We start from the raw sequence: 21,772 nt of genomic DNA, 5'->3' as shown, positions 1-21,772 counted from the left end.
ATTAATTATACTAAAATATTAAGTAACAGGTCGAATTCTATACATTGAAAATATTTAGAAGAATTATTTGGAGTAACTATTTGTCGGTTTGTCTGTTTCACACGTAAAAACGAATTCATTTGAAATTTGAGAAGCTTAGCTTCAAATACTTATTATCTTAATATTCAAGACTGATAGATAGAAGGTGGAAAACATATTAAAATTTTAAGATTATCGAACCTTAATTGACGGTTAGTGCGACAACATTCATTCTTTTTTAATAATAACTAATTAAATAATAATAATAATCCCACAACACATTAAATTCTCTAAAGGGCCTCTGCGTGTTGGATCTGTGTCCCCACGTAAGCCTTCCAAAAGACCGGGTGCTTTCCCTCTGGAGGTACCCGAGTATTATGGAGAGATAGTAGTAATAACAATAATAATAAGCCCGCAGGGCACCTTGTGGCGAGGTGACGGGGAGTAGCGCCCCCGCGGTCCTTAGTTCTCCCGGGGGAGGTCCCTTCTCTCACCTCCGGATTGTCTCGGTGGCAGTTCGGAGTGAATAATGACGAGGTTCAGGATCCCCTCCTTTGGCTTGCCTTAATTGGCCGTCCAGAGTGGAGATGAAAGAGCTATATGCTCGGAGGTGGAAGTGTCTAATGGCGTAATAGAGGGGAAACCCAATCCGGGCCTGCGGGCCCGCGATGGTGAAACCGGTGCCGCACCTCTCTACACCCCTAGCCAGTCAGCTGGTGTTGCCCCCTTGTTGTCATTTTAGGTAACTTTTTTGGGAGCCCATCGACCGAACTGGCAAGTCACCGTCTGCCACTATTTTTCAATTTTTCGAAGTTGAAAAGGCAGACGCCCATAGTTTCCCATAGACCCAACCTACCAATCCATCGAACACCCCCTTTCCATAGCCCATGCCATTTTTTTGCAATAGTCCTACATCAGCCGCGGATTGCCCAGGGCTGTATCTCTATAGTCCAGTCATGGGCAGGCTGCGGCTGGTGCCCCACAACACATTAAATTATATTATATAAAATACCTAGGGATACTGGTTGATTGCAACCTTAACTTTAAGAAACACACCTACCTCCTTGCAGCGCGTATTCGTAAACTGATAGTAATTTTTAAAAAGTTACGATACATAATGTACCTTAAATTACTAAAAATGGTATACTTTGCGCTGTGTCAGTCTATAATTACTTATGGAATAACTGCATGGGGTGAACAGGCTAAAAGCGCTATTCTCAACGTTGAGAGGGCCCAAAGATCAGTTTTGAAAGTAATGACCTTCAGACAAATCGATTTTCCCACTGCCGAACTATATAAACATTGCCAGGTACTTACTGTAAGGCAGCTAAATATGTACTAAAGCTAAAATATGTACTGCAAATAATCTTAAAAAAACATCAGGAACTTAATTTCGACATTAATAACTTTAACAAAAGAAGATCATTCATGGTATGTGAAGTGAACCGCTCCCGTCATTATTTTCCTATGAAATTCTATGCTATTTTGGGGGGATTTGTCTATAATAATGTTAATAAAATACTCAATATATATAATATAAATAAAACTAAATGTAAAACAACCGTCAGTAAATGGCTACAAGAATTTTCATATGATACCACTGAAAACTTGTTGAAAATTAAACTATAAACATAATTTTTCTATTCATAATTTTACTACTAACACTTCCTGATGCACACCAATCAACACATACACTCACTAGCATCCACACATACACATATACATACACCCATCCACACAATCATTCACACACACTCAGGTTTTTATTTTATTTGTTTTATTTCATTAATTTCTATTTTACTTCTTGTCTATATAATATTAAGAAAATTATAAATATTATGATGTATTTTAATTAAAGGCATACTAATATAACTGTACTAAGGAAAGAAGCTGGTGCCTGTCCACGAGGCGAGTTCTTTGAACTCAGCCTAGAACGGGTGCCACTTATCACATTTATTGTAAATGTCTATAATTAAGAAAAATCTTGTAATTTGATAAGAAATAAATAAATAATAATTATTATTATTATTAAATTCTGTAAAGGGCCTCTGCGTGTTGGATCTGTGTCCCCACGTAAACCTTCCAAAAGACCGGGTGCTTTCCTTCTGGAGGTACCCGAGTATTATAGAGAGATACACATAATAATAATGAAACACTTTATTGCACACACATAAAACAAAATAAAAACAAAAAAATATTCACAAATAGAGTAAAAGCGGTACAAATAGGCGCTATCGCTAAGAAGTGATGTCTTTTTTGTTACAGAGATTACACTTATGGTTTTTTGGTTGCCAAAAGAAATTTCATAAATATTACAGTTTTCTCTGTTACACAAAGTGCCTTTGTTACAACTTGTTTGCGTATTAACTCGACAAAACCGTCTTTTACATTATTGTTTAGTCATATCTTTCTTATTTCGATTAGTTTGTATTGTGACATTGAACATTATATACATTTCACATGAATATTCATAATTTGTACAACAATAGATAAGCGAAGAACGTGTTATATTGACTCTGAACCACCGCAAGAGCCGAGCGAGCGATGTGAGCTCGATGCGATAGGGCCTGGGGAGTGTCGGAATAATTTTGGGCATATTCTCATGCAGAAACCAATAGGTACCAAAATAAAAAGTCAGTTAGTTAAATTGAAAATTTATTAACTTACAATAAACATTCAAAAATATTTCGCTTTCATTAATAAAAATTAAATAATTTTGTATTTTTCGCCATCATTACCGGTTCAGTTGATCATAAATAAGATTCTTTAGAAAGGCCAAGAACGTCCTGTCGTCAAACCGTATAGGCCAGTTCTGAAATAGACATAATAAAGAATAAAATATAAATAAAAATTTTCTACAAATGAGACAATTATATTGTAATTAAGATCAGTAATTTTAATTACAACGTTGGAATTCCCTAGCGAAAAATATATTCTTCATACTCATAAAATAGAGTCGTGTGAGCACCATAGCACTTTGTTATTATTGTAATCTTACACATACAATTTTGTATTAAAATAAAGAAGAAACTCACCCGCGCTTGTTCAGGTCACGATTTCCCATGCGAAGATTAGCACCAGTGCATCTGTTGTTCCTGGCTTCATTCAGGTTAGCGCATCGCCTGCCGTTGAAGTGGTTGTATCTAACACTAGCTGCGAAAAGTTCGTAGGCGCGACTGTGAGAGCAAGTACTGATCAAACAGCCAGGCTGGGCGTTTCTCCCACCATTAGGATAGAAGTCTGCGTCAGCGATCGGGTCGAAGATACCAAGCAGTCCACCGTCGGTGTGGATAGTTTCAACATATACACCATCGCGACGATTCAAAGCACGCGAATTACCTCCCCATTGAGGACCAGCAGGGTCGAGACCTAAAAATTATAAATTGATTTCATATAATATTTTTAATATTGTTGGACAAAGATACAGTTACATTTCTACGAAAAACAGCCAAAATTGCAATCATTTACAGAAAAAGGGATGAATAAAAATTCCAACATAAAATGTATGTTTTATGTGGAGTTTTTTAATGCAATTGAGGTTTGTGAATGATTGTTCTATTGACTTAAAGCTTTAAATTAGACTTTGAACGGAATACGTATATTCAAATTCTAATTTGAAATCCCAATATTTTCAAATTACTATTAATTGTTCTATTTAAACACTGACAAGTTAAAATTACATCTTAAATTAAAAATACTACCCAACCTGTTTTCTAAAAAGTTTAATAAATATTTAAAGATTCATTTACCTGTAATACGGACAGGACGGCCTCCGACAGTGCGACCAGCATTACCAACGATATGAGCTCCCAAACTAAAGCCAATTAGGTGGAAGTTGTTCCAGTTTCCTCCCATTGTGTTAATAAGAAACTGTAAGAAGTTTCCAAGATGCTGTCCCACGCTTGGGACATCACGCACAGAGGTGGTGTAAATGCCACTAGCTGCGTTCCTCCAGTCAACGACGATAACGTTTACATCCGCTACATCGAGATATGCCGAAGTGATCATTGGATTTAGTGTTGAAGTTCCCTTGCTGTTCCATCCGTGAACAACAACTTTAGTTTGTCTGTTACTACGGTAATTTGAATTACGCACTGAATTAGCATTATTGTGCACCAGAACTTGATGGTTGTTGCGGTTGTTCCTATAAAAGAAGTTGAGATTACATATAATGGTTTTAGATTTCTACGATAGATGTTAAGTGAATTTTTTTTACATCTAACCTTCCCGTAATTTAAATACATGCTATATAGGTTCCTTTCATTGTAAAAGCTCTGCCTTACTAAGGCGTCATGGTGACGTTGCTGGCTACGTATGGAAATGTTTAAATTGCAAACATTTGTAGGTAATGTAATATTGTAGTCTCTAACTGGAATCTTAAAGGAATAGTTTTTCACCTAGTAAACAGCCAGTATGCATTCCGAGCTCCAGCATTTCTGTTTGTTGTAGGTTCTTCCTCGGCTTCAAGGTCTACGAGATGAGGAACACCATCGCCATCAGGCATCCAGATGTATCGGCTTACTCCTTCCACATAGTGGCTATTATCCCCCGGGGTGGTGGGTATAACGCTACACGTACACACTGCAAAAAAATATATGTTGAGATAAAGACTATACGTCTTTTATGCTTTACACCTAATATTAACAGTTTAAAAAACAATAAAAAAGATGGCAAAAGCGTCTGCAAACGTGTTGCTAGAAAAAAAAATTAAGAATAAGGAGAGAATCGATGAAGAGAAATGGACTGGTAAAGATATGGGTTTCCGGCTTCCCCACTCATCGTACGATGTTGCATCATATTTTAATCATAATGTGGAATCTTCCCTGGCAGTAGGTATTGAACGATGTATTGGAACAATTCGTTATTGAAAAATAGAAACCATATTAAATAAATAATTGATTAAATTTAGAATCGTGGGTTTAAATAATATGCCTGTGCATTATAATACTCCGTACCATGATTATGTAACAGTATTTTTTATCAAAAGCAATTCTCCTTAAATGGAACATCGTACCCACTTACGCTGCTCTTTTATAAAGTTATAGCACAAGTTCTTTTTTAATTTATTTGACATTTTTTTGCCTATATATAGTATTATGATATTTATGCTGTGTATTTATTAATATTTTTTTATTCGAATTAGAGATATTATAAGCTTAAACCCCCTCCGTTTTGATATTCATGGTTAACGTCACTTAAACGTGAAAATAACATAAACACTCCGATATTTAGTTATTTTCAATTCTATCGTGCAGTGATTTAATACATTTATGAAGTGAAAAACACATATATGGTGTAAGACCTGTAAAATTTCATAACTACAACATAAGTGACCTTGCCTTTAAAGTATATAATTGAATACTTTAAAGGCACAACAAACAAGAGAAAAAATAATGACGACTTGATAATGATAACATTTTTTCTTTTAAAGCTCACGTAATTGAACTTTTCTGTACCGGGACTAGGTGTATGGTATTATTATTTGGTAGTACGATCTCGAAGCATGCTATATTTAATTCTATAAGTTAATGCTATAAGTAATTTCGGCGTGATTTGCTATCGTGATTCATATAGACAGACTAGACAATTGTTCATTAAATTTAGAGTTGGTCGAGTATCGATATAAAATATATAATATGGTCGGATCGATTCATATTATATATCTTCATATAAAAAAAGATCACGGTATGTATACTACCAAGTAAGACTCAGACTAATTTCTCGTCTTCAAATCAAACATTACTTTTCTATTTATTTACACATTTTTGCTTTAATCAACTTAAATTTGGCGCTATACATTGCTCGTTAAATTCAAATTGATTACGTAATTTGTATAGCAAGAATAAAATATGACATGAAAAACACTAAACATTTGTGCTCACAGATATAACAATTAGGTGTTTATAGTTAGTCGTATTGGTTATTTATTGAAAAAAAGTTGTATATCCTTTGGTCTGACACGAACTATTACATGCGGCCGTGGGCAACTGCCCAGTGTTCAAAAATAATGAGCTTACACTAATATCAAACTGATATAGTTAAAAGACAGCACTATAAATATTTGATTAAATGTTCACACGTATGTAATATTTATGGAATCTTTACTTACATGTAACGGTAGCTAGTAAGAGAATGGCGGACTTCATCACTTAGGCCGATTTTGTGTTCCCAACACTTAGTTCTCTTCCCTTTTATATTGCAAATGTGTTTTTATCATAATTATTGTTATCTCACCTCGTTGTCCATTTTGCTAACATAATTAATCTTGTCTGTTATCTAATTGTCATATTTGTCTTTTTTTCACTCATCACAAAAAAAAAAAAATGTTTTTTTTTTACTCAGATGTGTTTATTTCATTTTGAGCTATACACTAGATATGCGTTTATTCAGGTACTTTATTACAGGACAAATCCTAAGTATCAACAGTTATTAGCGAACACCGTAAATGTTTTAATAAAATAAAAATAAAATAAAACAGATTTAATGTCATGAATATTTACTATTATAGCTATATAAGTAACACATGTGAAACATCTCTAGGTGCCTCGACCTATGTTGGGAAAAGTCAACAGTTTATGATTTGGGTTACTAGAATTGTTTAAAACCTTAATATTCATTAATTAATAGCAAGTATATAATGAATAGCAATAGAAAATATAAATCAAAATAGAACGCAGACGATTTTTAGAACAGGATTCTGGTAAAGCGACCCAAATACGTACTTCGTTTATTCATAAACAATAACCCTGCAACCATGGCATTGCAAAAATATCAGAAAATTGAATACAAATCTACGTTATTTGAATTTTCTCCACAAAGTAAGATATTTAAAATAAAATATTTCGTAAAAAGTATATCCACAATAGACGTTAAAAATCACAAAAATTTCATCAAAACTTATTTAGATCGAAAAAGGGTAGGATTTATTGCAATGACCAGAAGAATGAATGTGACTAATGACAAAATAATAGATAATAACGTTTTTTTTGTTCGTCCAGTATAACAAATACATAAAAAACAGTCGCTTGCTGTTAGTCAAATTTGTGTAAGCATATTATAAATCTCAGTTAAAATGTTGTGTTATTTAAATATATATAATGTTTATGTATTTAATGTTTAGTGTAAATATAAAAAATTGAAAAATAAAAATCAGTTTGTGGATAAAATTTGAAAGGATGGTCTTGCATGATAACAATATTTCTGTTGCGTATTTAGCCATATTCCTGAAATAAAACTCTTAAAATCACTAGCTCTTCGCCTGCACCTTCGTCTGTTTTTGTGGACCTATATAACATATTTACGATACTTTATAAACTCGTTTGTTTTGACTACAATGGTGTCATTTTTGCAGCCATACAAAATATATTATAAGTGGCATATCACATACATTTTGAATATTTCGTAAATGCTGATTGATTGATCTCTATAACTGTTTTTAGATTAGATTAAGACCATCCACAAAAGTGCCAAATAATTGAATTTGTTTTTATTAAAATAAAGATTACGTTCGAGGAATGTCTGTTTTATCTATGTATATACATTTTTAATGGGAACTATTGTTCGTTTATTTAGCGAATAGACCGCAAAATACTTTTGATTTTAATTTACACTAAAAGATAATGTTTTTTTTTCTTATCATTTCTGATTTGTTTAAAAAATTAATTAACAAAAAATTGCCTTGTAACTATCAGAACTAGATCAAATTTAAATGGGACTAAATAAAAAGCAGTTTAGTTTTATAAAATGAATCATCAAAATCGGTTGACATAGTCGAAATGTCTGAGGTAAAAAACCAAAAAAATTGAATCGAATTGAGAACCCCTTTTTTGAAGTCAGTTTAAAAACAGGGTATTAGCATATTTAGTTAAACAAGGAGTAAAAAATGTCTTTTACACGTGCGCTTCTAAAATGGTAAAAGATACGAATGATGTCATGAATTGGCAAAAAAATATACAAATATGTTAGCTACACCAACAGCTATCACCCTCTAAACACATAATATTATGAATGATATTAAAGTATTCCATCATTGAGATAATATCAAGCTGATGTTTTTTATTCATTAAATTAGCATTGCACAGCAGATATCCCTTGATTATTACCATTTATGTATTGTATAAAACTTAAAACATCAAATTTTAACTGCGTGAGCATGGAACCGAGGAGAATTGAGTTTGATGCCCCGTGGGGCCTAACAAAAGAAATCAGAGTGTGTCAAGAATCAGAAGACTGATTAATCGAGCAATGTAAGACATTTATATCAATGAAAACCTAATTGTTCGCTATCAACACTCGAGTGGGCCAAGACACCCGCATTAACTAGTTTATTACTAATTGGAATAAGGAGCTATCAAAGACTCGTGTTGTTTTAAACATACATCGATATGACTGTAGATCTGAAAATTTTACATAATATTGGGAAATTTATATAACGCGTAAGTCTGTATCCCGCAGGAATATCGGGATAAAAAGTTGGCTATGTGTTATTCCAATTCTCCAGCTATCTACGTACCAAATTTCATTGCAATCATTCTGTAATTTTTTCGTGAAAGAGTAACAAACATACATACACATATACAACAATCCATCCTCACAAACTTTTGCATTTTGCATTTATAATATAAGAACGATCTTTACTTAATACTGTGATTCGACATTGTGCTTGTTTGTTTGTCATGCTGTCTCGTCACAACAGCGTGATTTTATGGAATTGCGGATTACCTTTTTAAATATTTTAGGCATCCTCTTGATAGATAATAAGAGTTTGGGAATGGAATCCTCAAGGGAAAATTGTGTTTTATGTAAACTATGTACTAATATATATATATATAGCCCTGTATTTAATGGATCGATATTTCTTAAATTACCGAATAATTCGGTCAAAAATCAATTTCACAACACTCTAGTTTGTGCTAAAATGTGCCACAGAAATAACATTATTTGCTTAATTTACATAAAATCGTGTATTAATAAGTTACAGGTCCAATTCAGCATATAAATGAAGGAAATTTAGAAAAATGTCCAATGCCTACAGTATGCAATATGTATATAACCATGCAAAAATATGATCTGATTCCGATTGCTGAGGTATGATCATGGGTTGTTAGTGGTTTACGGCGTCACCGCAGTATGGACGCGTCTAATGATCCATTATACCTATTTTTAAAAATTTGTAATAAAAGTTATAAATTGGTACGATGGTACTTATGATTCCATTGTTAATTCATGCAATATTCCAAGTCCGTCAACAGCACATTTTTCCAATAGAACTTTCATGAAATATATAACAAACGTCATCATAAGAAACTAATTATATCTTTAAGGTTATCATAATTAAATATGGCATGATACGATATAGCAATATTTGCACGGTTAATTGAGGTATTATCTTGTGAGAATTCAGATTGTGATAAGATCAGTCCACGATATATGTTAAAAAAAATATATTATTTTTCTCAATCCGACGGGGTGCGGACGTTCCATATTCAAAAGGGATTTCAATTCTTTGTGGTTTTTTTTGGTCGTGCATATACAATATCCTGATTTTACCGTTTAGACGTGATAATTTTTACGTTTGATAGTAAATTCTACATTATTTTTCGTGACATAACGTGGTGGTTAATGTTATAGAAGTTGTAAAATATATTTGGAAGTGGTAAATTTAGGGTTAAAGCGTCTATAAGACTACGTCTCGCGTTCTACGTCTGATTATTTAATAATTTATTATTGCTCGGCGTCATTAGGTTTATTATGAAGGACTAGGCTATCTCTTAAGGACACTATCCACTACTACGTATCATACTATGATCATAACACGAAAATGTTAGGCATAAAGGTATTTGTATTGAAAAGTATGACACTTCCCACTAGATCGTTCCGTCCCCGACAGTAGAGCATATCGTGTCACTTTCGGAACTTGACACGTTCTTGTTGCGGTCATAGTATTATGATGATGTATATCCATATCAAAAAAAAAGCAGTGGTGGCTCAGTGGTGAGAACCTCGGACTTCAAAATCGATAAGTCCGGGTTCAAGACCGGGCGAGCGTGCAGGAAATAAATTGATTTTTCAATGTATCTGCGCATGTAGATAACATCACCACTTCTCGAAACGGTGAAGGAAAGCATCGTAAGGAAACCGGCATGTCCAAGAATCAAAAAAGTTCGACGACATGTGACATCTGCCAACCCGCACTTGGCCAGCGTGGTGGATAATGCCTGAACCCTCATAGGAGGCCTGTGTCCCAGCGATGGGATGATATCCATATCAAACGTTTTTTAACTCAATAACTTCAATGTCTTTCAATTTATTTCATTGTCTAATTATTTTACATTGCAGTTGTTTGACATGTACTGTACTTTTATGCTGTATTTTTATATGCAGGTTTTAAGGTTCGAATCCATATCAAAGGTATTTTCGAAAAATTTTATCTGCTATTAATAAATATCAAAATAAAAAATTGCAATTCTGAATTGAACTTGAAATTGAAAACAATGACATACCATTGAGTACATGTGAATGAACTGGTCTTAAAAGCTGATAAGTCATAAGATTATACTTCCTAATATTATAAATGCTGAAATTTAAATGATTTAAAATGCTGAATGATAAATGAAATGTGACACGAAGATAGTTAGAACTTGAAAGGACATAGGATAATAATCATTCCGTTAATCCCACGGAAATGCCGTGACTGTCTTTTTCTTTTACTGGGCGTGCAAAACCGCGGGTGGGATACTAGTGGCGATGTTGTAGTTACAACATCGAATTCATAGGTGTAATTTATTTTAGGTGTGACATGCTGTAAGTAGGAATACTTTATTTCATTTATCTAAAAACATTATATAGCAGGGGATGAAAAAATAAGTTTAAAAGATTTTTGAAATTATTTATTTTAGCAGCTATTGCAGTAAGCTCATACAGGTATTATTCAATACGTGTAGTGGAGGTGTTTTTTCTAGATTCTTAGAAAGGCCAATTTGATCCAGTGCTGAGTCCATAGAGTCCAGATCTGTAGGAATAATTAAAATATATTTATTGTTTATTATATAGAATTAGAGACATGTAAAATATAAAGTATATTGGAATATAGTTAACATGAAATTATGGAAATGTTGTTTCCTTTTAAAATAACAGTTTTTTTTTCAATAATTTGCTATATACTGCTGATATTAAAAGAAAAAATTATCCGCACTTTGAGAATATAAACGTAATGGCTATCAATCATGTTTATAAATAGACAATTTTAATCATTAATCTGATTTAAATTAGAATAGGAATGTATACGAACCCTCGCTTATTTAGATCAGCGTTACCCATACGCAGCGTGGTCCCGGAGCATCGGTTTCTCTGAGCGTCGTTAAGGTTATCGCATCGTTGTCCATTGAAACGGGTTCTGTATACAACACTAGCAGCAAACAACTCGTAAGCTCGGCTGTGAGAGCACGTGCTGACCAAGCAGCCAGGTTGACGGTTTCTTCCACCATTCGGGTAGAAATCAGCGTCGGAAATTGGATCGAAAATACCCAACAGGCCTCCGTCAGTGTGGATGGATTCTACGTAAACGCCATCGCTTCTTCTAAGAGCATTCGAGTTTCTACCCCACTGAGGACCAGCAGGGTCAAGACCTGATAAAAATGATAAACATTAAATTTGTTTGACCCCGACAAATACAAAGTTATTAGAAATATATGTAAGAAATATTCAGTTTTATTTTTTGTACTTTTAAGTTTTCATTGTTTTCATTTATTTTATCATTATGACATATTTAGTTCCTGTCACAGTCTTTTCTTTGCATATTAATTTTATAAAATAATGTCAATGTTTCACATCTGCTAGGCGTCCCGTGACGGCTCACATTTTTTTTCTTTCTTTCTTTTGTAGCAACAAAATACTTCCACTTCATACCTGTCAAACGTCCAATTCGACCATTTACAGTCCTGCCTGCGTTACCAATAACGTGAGCTCCCAAACTGAATCCAACCAGATGTACATTGTTCCAGTTACCACCGAAATTATTTATCAGCCACTGCAGGAATCTGAGATACAATATGCAGATTTAATAACATAATAATTGGTACAGACGGCTTGAGCCATAAGGCCACCATTTGTACAATTTTTCTGTTTAGAGATTTTGCTATCTTCATTTCTTTATGAAAATTTGTACAACTAAGAAAAATAAATATATAATTGACTTTTATATAAGGGAAACAATATATTTACTGTCCGAGATGTTGGCCAACGCTGGGGACAGCCCGCACTGATGTTGTGTATGTGCCCATAGCTGCCCTACGCCAGTCAACGATTATAACATTAAAATCATCGATTTGCAGCAAGGCATCCCGAATTTGTGGATTCATTTTTGAGGTCCCTTTGCTGTTCCAACCGTGGACTACTACTTTGATGGGTCTGTTAGCATTAAAATTAGAATTTCGGACAGAGTTAAGGTCATTGTGCCTTAACAGTTGTTGGCTGTGAGGATTGCGTCTGAAAAATATAATTACGATCGTTATTTATTACGAATATTGATTATATGGTGTACCTCTGGATTGATAAATATAAACTCAAGTACCTTGTATAGAGCCAATATTCATTATTAGCTCCATTAAGACTTACAGCGTCCGAAGCTGGTGCATGTAAGTCAACGATATGTGGGACGCCGTCACCATCGGGCATCCAAATGTAGCGGCTAACTCCTTCTACATAATGGCTATTATCACCTGGCGTAGATGAAATTCTGCCTCCAGCACACACTGACAAATAGAATGAAAATATTAAGATGTAGATTATTGTGTTTGATTTTACGCGAGTATTATACATTTACAAATTCAAGACTTTTTAACTGATTTTAAACTCGATTTATTCATTATATCATTAACACGACCCGTCTCCCTCTTAAAATCCGTTAAAAAGTATTTAATTTCTAAATATTAAAATGTGTTTAATTCTATTGATGTATAGTAGAATGTATGTATATTTAACTTACGTGCTACGAGGGAAATAAGCACCACTAGGAGCTTCATTTTCGCAGAAAGTACGTTATGCACGAGCCATTCGTTTTTATTTGTGGGTATATCTTGGTTTATCTCATAATTATTATCAAAGATAATTGCTTTTTAGTTAATCATATTGGATTATAAAAATCGTATATTCATTCTAATACCTCCTTTGTTACTATGTACCTACTAATAATGCGTTTCAGAAATATTTGCATAGCTTTTGGAATATATTATACAATTTGGACATTACTTTATTAGGTTAGGCAAAATAAATCACCTATGATATTCTAACAACTTGAGTGGCTTCCTCTTATAAGTTTCCTGTACCAGTTTTTTAATACCTCTTATATTGGTTCCAACAGATTGTTACTTTGCTTGATTTTATTAGGCGCGCAATCTCCAAGCTTTTTTTTTTAATTCTAATTATAATAATAGTAATAAATCAATTATTTAGCAAAAATACATAGATTTAACACAAATCAGACACGACGATCGCCTCAACTAGGAATACACCTGTGCTAGAGACGACCGACGCCTTCCACTCTAGACCTAGCCATCATTGCTAAACAGACAGACAGACAATTCCATTTATTTAAAAAAATAAAACATCAGTTATATAAAAAGCTTAGTTATATAATATCAGCATGCAGTGAGTTTATTTGTGTGTGTGTGTGTGTGTGTGTGTTGTGCGTACGTGCGTGCGTGCGTGCGTAAGTAAGCGTAAGAGAAGGTAAGTAACAAATTTGTTATATTTTTCTTTAAATTAGATAACGTCATATTACGGAGTAAAAAAGACTATTGATTTTGTAATATAGAAGTGGACTCCAAAAAGCATGTGTGAACAAACGGCAAACTTAAAATTTTATCCCTGCGCCTTTTCTCACCAGTGAGCGTGAGTGAGCTCATTCCAGTTCGACTGCGTGTGAGTAGTAAGAACTTAGTTTAGTATAAAGAGCTTCCTAATGGATAGAACTTTACATTCACTATAGAGAGCTGTAGTGGGATAATATATAGGCTTGGACATCATAAGTTTTAATACTGCTCTTTGCGCTATTTCAACTTTCAGCATTTGTCTTTAAGACGCTCCACCCCACGATTGAATGCAATAAGATAATATCGATTGACATATTGCATAATAAACCTTTTTTAATAAATCTTGGTCAGCATTTAATCGAAGCTTTTTGAATATAACCATGAGTTTGCGAATACAAGATGACAGTATTTGAATGTGATGCTTCTGAGCTGATTGTCCAAGTGTACACCTAGCTATTTAATGGTGACAGAGGGAATTAATTGTTTGCGGTAACATGTTTTATCATTATGAGTGTTGCACGTATGTGCATTTATTGATAAATCCTTTGTCTGAGAAGACCAAAGGGAATTATGTAATTTTATTTTGTCTAAGTTTAGAGTCAGAACAATATCTTTCAACCATGTCATATCTTTAGATAGACCAGCTTCCGCTGATAGCCTTTTGGTATTGAAGATCAATACCATTCCATTACTATACGTTGTACTCTATTACTATTTATTTATGTTTTCATTAATGAATATCTGTGTATATTATTTTTTTTACTTCTCAGCCTGGATGGTCAAACGAGCTGTATGACTGTGAAAGACCCAAAAGACCGCTTTTGTACTTTTACTTTTTTTTTTGTTTTTTTTTGTGAAATCGCGGGGTCCAGCATGCTAAAAATAAAATAAATAAATACATAATAGTGCTAATCAATTAATTTATTTATTTTTATAAATTGTTATCTTACTTTACTTGCTTTTTAATCACGACAAAGGATTAAGAATTATAAAGACAAACACCAAATGTTGTTGATCGGTGATTAAAGGAAACAAAGGACGTTAAAAGAGTTAATACAAGTTAATACAGTTTTACTTCTACACATCTATATATAAATACTGGATGGAAAGACTTTGTAAACTTATTCAGAAAATTGCGCTAACGTTATAGTTCGTAATTCTTAAAACATATAAAGTATACCAATACATATGAAGGAGTGCAGAATGTTAATATATTTTTGGGCGCAATAGAAGTTGTGTCCCGTGTCAAGAACAAAATTTAACAACCTACTCAAATGAGTTTTTTGCTCAATGCGTTTCGTTTATTTAATATATTTGTAGACAAATAATAAAAATCCCCAGAGTTTTTTTTTTATTCTATCAATAAAGGTTTAGGTTAGGAGTTTTGTCAGTCAGAAGAGCAGCACTAGTAGTAAAATCTCGCTTATTCTCTACCACGGGTACAAATGAAATCAAATTATATAATTATTAATATAACCAGTTAATCTATTTTTTTATTTATACGTAAATATTGAATTTCAAATGTAAATATATGAATATCAAAATTATTTCAAAGATTGTAAAGATTTTCTTGTAATATCATAATAACATATCAGTAAAGAAACGATAAAAACTTAAGCCATGTATTATTATTAATTACTTATTATGATATTTATAATATTGTTCTTATCTGCATGTACTTCTAATGCATATTATGTTTTACGTTATATCTACAGCTCTAATCAATTTTTACCTTTAATATGGCAATTGCCCATTTGTGTTGATGATTTAAGATGTATTCATCACCTTTAAAAAACATACGAATGTTGGTAGGTAATCATTTATTTTTTCAGAAATTGAGCATTTGTATTTTAAAAAGGTGATTTTGAACCAGTTGTGAGGCCAAATATTCCACTCCTGAAATATAAGATAAAAAAATATATTTAAAATTTAAAAACCCCCGATCCTATTTTGTGGTTTATCTTAAATTTGAATGTGATATAGTGTATAGTGTTCTCTTGTTCAAGATCTTTCAATTAATACGTATATGGACGGATTTGTGTAAAAATGTTTCACCCAACAAATAATCTATCTGAAAACACAGCTTAGCCGTACGGAAACTGACATTTAACTAATGAAGAAAACTGCATTGAAATGGGTTCATTCGTTAAAGAGCTACGATGCCACAGATAAATACACACACAGACATCGACGTCAAACTAACAACATCTTTTGCGTTGGGGGTCAATAAAATTAATTGTATATTGCATCTTTAATAACATAATCTTATTTCAATTGGAAATTTGTATCTAGTAAAATCTTAGTAATTATACTTATTTCTAAAATACCTATATAAATATAACTTACGATTTCTTGTTGAAATCTATGTTACCCATTCGGAGCTTAGCACCTGAGCAATTCTTGCTGCGAGCTTCATTCAAATTTACACATTCCCTTCCACTAAGACGATTGTATCTGACCGTATCAGCAAAAAGCTCATAGGAGCGGCTGTGTGAACAGGTGCTGATGAAGCATCCTGGCTGGCGGTTACCTCCACCGTTGGGATAGAAGTCAGCGTCACCGATTGCATGGAAAGTACCAAGAAGACCACCATCCGTATGAATGCATTCAACATATCCTGCATCGCTGCGTTTTAGTGCTCCTGAGTTACCACTCCATTCAGGACCGGCAGGATCCAGACCTACATTATAAAATATTCTTTATCTATAAAATTTATCACAATAGTTTGCACCAAATAAATAAGATAACTAACCAGTAATACGTTTAATACGTCCGCTGACAGCTCGTCCTGCGTTACCGACAACGTGTGCGCCCAGACTGAAGCCAATGAAGTGTACTTTATCCCAGTTCCCACCATGGTTATCAAATAGCCATTGCACGAAGTTGCCAAGATGATTACCAATGCATGGGACCGCTCTGACGGAGGTTGTATACAAGCTATTAGCTGCCTTATGCCAGTCTACGACGATAATATTGAAGTCACCTACGTGAAGTATAGCATCTCGGATTAGAGGATTGATGGCTGAATGGCCGTTGCTGCTCCAACCGTGCACGATAACTGCGAGCGGGAGGGTATCGTTGTAGCTAGAGTTCTTTACAGAATTATCATCATTGTGACGTAGTGTTTGGTAGTTTAGTGGATTTCGTCTGAAATTCATCATTAATTTAAGGTTTAATCTTCATTATCTATACATATAATTTGTAGAAGAGTTCGATTTTGAGCATTAAATAGAAACTTAAAAAAATACCCTTAGGGATACGGAACACAATTAAAAAAAAATCGTTTTGAAGCTTGATTGTCTGTTGTCCGGCTCTCACGACAAAATTGAACTTACATATTTTCTTAATCAAAATCCATCGAGATTTTGATGAATCTTTCTTGTGTCTTATAGTGCTATAAATTGTTTTTAAGAATTTTGTATGAATTTGAATCTTCACACGCGCGAATAAACTCGCGGACACAACTAGTATAACAATATAGTTTCAGCTATAAATTGGAATGATTAAAAAGTACCTTGTATATAGCCAATATGCATTGTTAGCACCATTTCTAGCATTTAAAAAGCTTTCATCTGCTGGTTCTTCAAGGTCCACGAGGTGGGGTACGCTGTCGCCGTCGGGTATCCACACGTACCGGCTCACTCCCTCTACATACTGACTGTTGTCCCCTGGTATCCAGGGGATGGAGTTGCCACCGCACACTGCCGTGTATTTTTGTTTGTACAATGCACATATATACAAATATGTAGACAAATAACTCAATAATTATGTATCATAGAGATAGAGATATATCACGATAAAAATAAAACAATACATCTTCTTAAAGTATAAACAATTATAGAGTAATTTCGTTTGATTGCTTTTTCGTTTGATTGAGATCTTTTTACCCTATGATTGCGGAAACCTGAAAAAGAACTTCCAAACTTCATCGGAAAAACTTAATTAGTGGCGAGCTTCGATATTACGAGTAATTAGAAGTAAAGCAATTTTGATACACTAAACCTATAATCTACGCCATACACTAAACCTAACCTACGCCAACGTCCATACCACGTTCTCGTCCGATCACCGAAGTTAAGCAACGTCGGGCGCGGTCAGTACTTGGATGGGTGACTGCCTGGGAACACCGCGTGATGTTGGCTTCTAAAAGCAGTGGTGGCTCAGTGGTGAGAATCTCGGACTTCAAAATCGATAAGTCGGGGTTCGAGACCGGGCGAGCGCGCAGGAAATAAATTGATTTTTCAATTTATCAGCGCATGTAGATAACATAACCACTGCTTCAACGGTGAAGGAAAACATCGTGAGGAAACCGGCATGTCCAAGAATTAAAAGTTCGACGGCATGTGACATCTGCCAACCCGCACTTGGCCAGCGTGGTGGATTATGGCCTGAACTCTCATAGGAGGCCTGTGTCCCAGCAGTGGGAACATATATGGGCTGATGATGATGATGATGATGATGAAACCTAATAGTTCGATTGATTATTTTTGTTCTACTCACATACTATGTTAACCAACAATGGAAGAAACACTTGCATTGTCTTATAGATGCCACTGCAAAACACCAATGGCTATTTATTTGTGCGTCTATCTTCAAGTCCTTGTCTAATCATTGCGTTATATTATTGTGTTATTTAATTGGCAATTTATGATTTAATTGACATAATAAAACCATCCTTTGGATAGATAGATCAAAGTATGCGCAAGATAGTGTGCCACTGCGTATTAATGTATTTCTTATCAAATGTAATATTTCCATAGTATGTTGATTGGTAAGATCAATGTGTTGTCTAGTGACAGTGTTGTGTTTTAACACTTTATTATCTATTCAGTGTTTTTTCAGATTTACTAACTTGATGTATTCATCGTCTGCAATGCAAATATTTAGCTAATGCCTAACCTCTTTTATTAGTACATTTTCCTCTCATCTAATCAAAGATTTAATCAAGATTTGAGCAATCAGAAAGAGATCAGATTATAGACTGTTCAATGCCCAGGTGTGAAAAGCGATTTTTCGAATACAGTGTGTCAGTCGAGCACGCTTCAGCACGAATTGGGCCACCGCACCGGAGAAATACCACACAATACCGTCGTAAAATAGTAGCATCCTAATGTATTTTGTTCAGTCCCAAATCTTTTCCTTTATTACCTCCATACTTTACCTTTTAGCCCTTAATCAATAAAATTGGTCTAGGCATATATAGCCTTTGCAAATGTTTATGGGTGGTGCTTAACATCGGCAAGGATATAAGAATATAAAAATAAAAGAACTTTCCCTATGGGGTGGTTTATAAAAATTCCACACTGTATATTGGTATGTAATAATAATATAATGATGTCTCAACGAAATGCTGCCCTTTTTAATAGTTTCTATGATAAATTGTCGCATAGTAGCCATTGTTAATTTTTGGTTAACAATGGCTACTAAAAAATTTTATAGCAAATACTAAAAATTTTAATAGTAACCATTTAATACTAGAAAAATAAATGTATTTTTTCTTTATGTTAAAATAGGAGTAAAATAATATGATAAGGTTGAATAAGTTTAAGCAATTACGTATCAATTCTTGTATATATATATATATATATATATATATATATATATATATATATATATATATATATATATAATTGGAATCTCGGAATCGGCTACAACGATTTTCATGAAATTTAGTATATAGGGGGTTTTGGGGGCGATAAATCGATCTAGCTAGGAATCTTTTATAGAAAATGTCATATTCGTTTTTTATCGACTTAAACTTAGTGACTCTTCCTGACATCTATTGGCGAATAATAATACTAATACTGTTTTTTGGCGAATAATTAAAGTTCCAGCAGATGGCTTTGTTAAGTAACGAAGTCAATGAGTGTTTGCTTTGAGGTTAGACTAATTGTTTATATTGTTTTGTGTCTTCTTAATGCACGTGTTCACTTAAAAATGCCTAAACGATCTTGGAAAAAAACGCTTATAAACAATCTTATAACTTCACGAAGTTAAACCGAGCAAAGCGGTCATCCAGGTACTAATTTATAAAGTGCTAGCATACATCTTGAGTGAATGACCTTTCGCTTTTTATATAGATACTTGCTGTTCGTCCGCGTGGTTATGAAAATTTATCAAGATTAGTAAGAAGTATTCTATAGGATAGCTATAGCACTCGGGATAATTAAAATAAAAGGGAATAATGTAGCTTTCTTTTGGCGAAAGAAATTTCAAAATCGGAACAGTAGTTTCCCAGCCTTTAGGGTACAAAAGAAAACTTTTCTTCTTTATTACATTAGTATAGATAATATTATATACACATAATAATGCTCCTAAATTAGAAAGAAGTCAAGTAGTGCAAGCTATAAACCAGTGATTCACCACGGTAAATATAATTATTACATCATTATTGGCGATGAAAAACCAAATACAATCATTGTTTATGACTTTTTCTCGTTTCTTACAAACACTGGCGTTTGCTAACATTTACACAAATTGTTAACCGTTAATCTGGGCAGCTTTATTAGTAAGGGGTATAACATATCTTTTAACCTATTTTAAGAGGACTCAGACTGAAATCACCTCTCCACATCAAAAATATAGAAAATGTTCATATGAGATTCATAGGTTTTATTTGGTTTCGATATTTATCTTCTTAATATCAATGAGTCTGTCTGGTTCTTTTGTGTAGGTGTTTATGTTATTAGTAGAAAAGCTGATGTATTTTTTTAGAGTTCGAGATCTTGCACATGCGTGCAAACAGAAATGGTATTTAATATGAAATCACAAATAAATGAAATAGTACCACATATCTTTAAATATTTATTTAACTTACAACAAACGTTCAAATCTCCTTCATTTTTATATTTCAATTATCATTTTAGTTTTGCGAAGATATTACCGGTCCATTTGAATGTCAAAAGATTGCTTAGAAAGGCCAAGTACGTCCTGTAGTTAAACCATAGAGTCCAGATCTGGAAAATAAATAATTTGTTTGATAATTAATATTTAACAAATACTGAACAATTAAACACAAAAAAACCGGGTGAGTAAAACTAATTATAAACGATGTATGAATACATTTTTAGTTTTGATGTGTTCTTTGTATTATACTTAAGATTACTATAGCTATTATAAGAATTTCTTAAAGATTAGAAAAGTGGTAGTTCAAAAGATGTTTAATGTATATTTAATTAAAGAAGAAACTCACCCGCGCTTGTTCAGGTCACGATTTCCCATGCGAAGATTAGCACCAGTGCATCTGTTGTTTCTGGCTTCATTCAGGTTAGCGCAGCGCCTGCCGTTGAAGTGGTTGTACCTAACACTAGCTGCGAAAAATTCGTAGGCGCGGCTGTGAGAGCAAGTACTGATAGAACATCCAGGCTGGGCGTTTCTACCGCCATTGGGATAGAAGTCCGCGTCAGCGATCGGGTCGAAGATACCGAGCAGACCACCATCGGTGTGGATAGCTTCAACATATACACCGTCGCGACGGTTCAGAGCAAGCGAGTTACCACCCCATTGAGGACCAGCAGGGTCAAGACCTACAAATTGTTCATTATTAAAATTTGAGTTATAAGTGATGTAACGTAAGTATTTTTTTACATTTAGTAAATAATTTACCTGTAACACGGACAGGACGGCCTCCGACAGTGCGACCAGCATTACCAACGATATGAGCTCCCAAACTGAAGCCAATTAGATGGAAGTTGTTCCAGTTTCCGCCCATTGTGTTAATAACAAACTGTAAGAAGTTTCCAAGATGCTGTCCGACGCTTGGGACATCACGCACAGATGTGGAGTAAATGCCACTAGCTGCGTTCCTCCAGTCAACGACGATTACATTAACGTCGGCTACATCAAGATACGCTGAAGTAATCAATGGATTTATTGCTGAATTTCCATTGCTGTTCCATCCGTGAACAACAACTTTAGTTTGTCTGTTACTACGGTAATTTGAA

The 21,772-nt window shown here is 33.9% G+C and overlaps 4 protein-coding genes across 4 annotated transcripts; all 4 read right to left on the bottom strand.

Moving 5' to 3' along the window:
* Positions 1 to 2,784: 2,784 nt before the first annotated feature.
* Positions 2,785 to 4,591, bottom strand: LOC119829565 (pancreatic lipase-related protein 2-like). The gene is made up of 4 exons (XM_038352136.1): positions 4,416 to 4,591; positions 3,768 to 4,162; positions 3,054 to 3,387; positions 2,785 to 2,830 (listed from the first exon to the last, which is right to left on the bottom strand). The coding sequence occupies exons 1-4, from the start codon at positions 4,520 to 4,522 to the stop codon at positions 2,785 to 2,787; spliced, it is 882 nt and encodes a 293-aa protein (XP_038208064.1). The 5' UTR covers positions 4,523 to 4,591.
* A 6,392-nt stretch (positions 4,592 to 10,983) lies between these two features.
* On the bottom strand, positions 10,984 to 13,040 carry LOC119829571 (pancreatic triacylglycerol lipase-like). Its single transcript, XM_038352142.1, has 6 exons — positions 13,004 to 13,040; positions 12,590 to 12,770; positions 12,241 to 12,504; positions 11,926 to 12,056; positions 11,309 to 11,645; positions 10,984 to 11,029 (listed from the first exon to the last, which is right to left on the bottom strand). Exons 1-6 carry the CDS (start codon positions 13,038 to 13,040, stop codon positions 10,984 to 10,986), a joined length of 996 nt encoding a protein of 331 aa, XP_038208070.1.
* Positions 13,041 to 15,679: 2,639 nt separating this feature from the next.
* On the bottom strand, positions 15,680 to 17,758 carry LOC119829375 (pancreatic triacylglycerol lipase-like). The gene is made up of 5 exons (XM_038351845.1): positions 17,754 to 17,758; positions 17,344 to 17,586; positions 16,582 to 16,976; positions 16,176 to 16,509; positions 15,680 to 15,725 (listed from the first exon to the last, which is right to left on the bottom strand). The coding sequence occupies exons 1-5, from the start codon at positions 17,756 to 17,758 to the stop codon at positions 15,680 to 15,682; spliced, it is 1,023 nt and encodes a 340-aa protein (XP_038207773.1).
* Positions 17,759 to 20,739: 2,981 nt separating this feature from the next.
* LOC119829572 (pancreatic lipase-related protein 2-like) lies at positions 20,740 to 21,765 on the bottom strand (the record flags this gene model as incomplete). The annotated part of the gene is made up of 3 exons (XM_038352143.1): positions 20,740 to 20,785; positions 21,022 to 21,355; positions 21,435 to 21,765. Coding segments are annotated over 3 exons (711 nt in total), but the record flags the coding sequence as incomplete, so codon positions are not given.
* Between the last annotated feature and the right edge of the window lie 7 nt (positions 21,766 to 21,772).

The sequence above is a fragment of the Zerene cesonia genome, chromosome 10 (genome assembly GCF_012273895.1).
Source record: "Zerene cesonia ecotype Mississippi chromosome 10, Zerene_cesonia_1.1, whole genome shotgun sequence".
NCBI lineage: Eukaryota > Metazoa > Arthropoda > Insecta > Lepidoptera > Pieridae > Zerene > Zerene cesonia.
This window is presented reverse-complemented; position numbering and strand designations above follow the sequence as displayed.

Coding starts and splice junctions, on each gene's coding strand:
- LOC119829571 (XM_038352142.1), bottom strand. CDS start 13,040: ATGAAGCTCCTAGTGGTGCTTATTTCCCTCGTAGCAC. Junction 12,505..12,589: donor GAATATTGGCTCTATACAAG/GTACTTGAGTTT, acceptor TATATTTTTCAG/ACGCAATCCTCACAGCCAAC. Junction 12,057..12,240: donor GTTGGCCAACATCTCGGACA/GTAAATATATTG, acceptor ATTGTATCTCAG/ATTCCTGCAGTGGCTGATAA.
- LOC119829565 (XM_038352136.1), bottom strand. CDS start 4,522: ATGCCTGATGGCGATGGTGTTCCTCATCTCGTAGACCTTGAAGCCGAG. Junction 3,388..3,767: donor CCGTCCTGTCCGTATTACAG/GTAAATGAATCT, acceptor TATAATTTTTAG/GTCTCGACCCTGCTGGTCCT. Junction 2,831..3,053: donor CGTGACCTGAACAAGCGCGG/GTGAGTTTCTTC, acceptor TGTCTATTTCAG/AACTGGCCTATACGGTTTGA.
- LOC119829375 (XM_038351845.1), bottom strand. Junction 16,977..17,343: donor GCATATTGGCTATATACAAG/GTACTTTTTAAT, acceptor GATGAATTTCAG/ACGAAATCCACTAAACTACC. Junction 15,726..16,175: donor ATAGATTTCAACAAGAAATC/GTAAGTTATATT, acceptor CTTATATTTCAG/GAGTGGAATATTTGGCCTCA.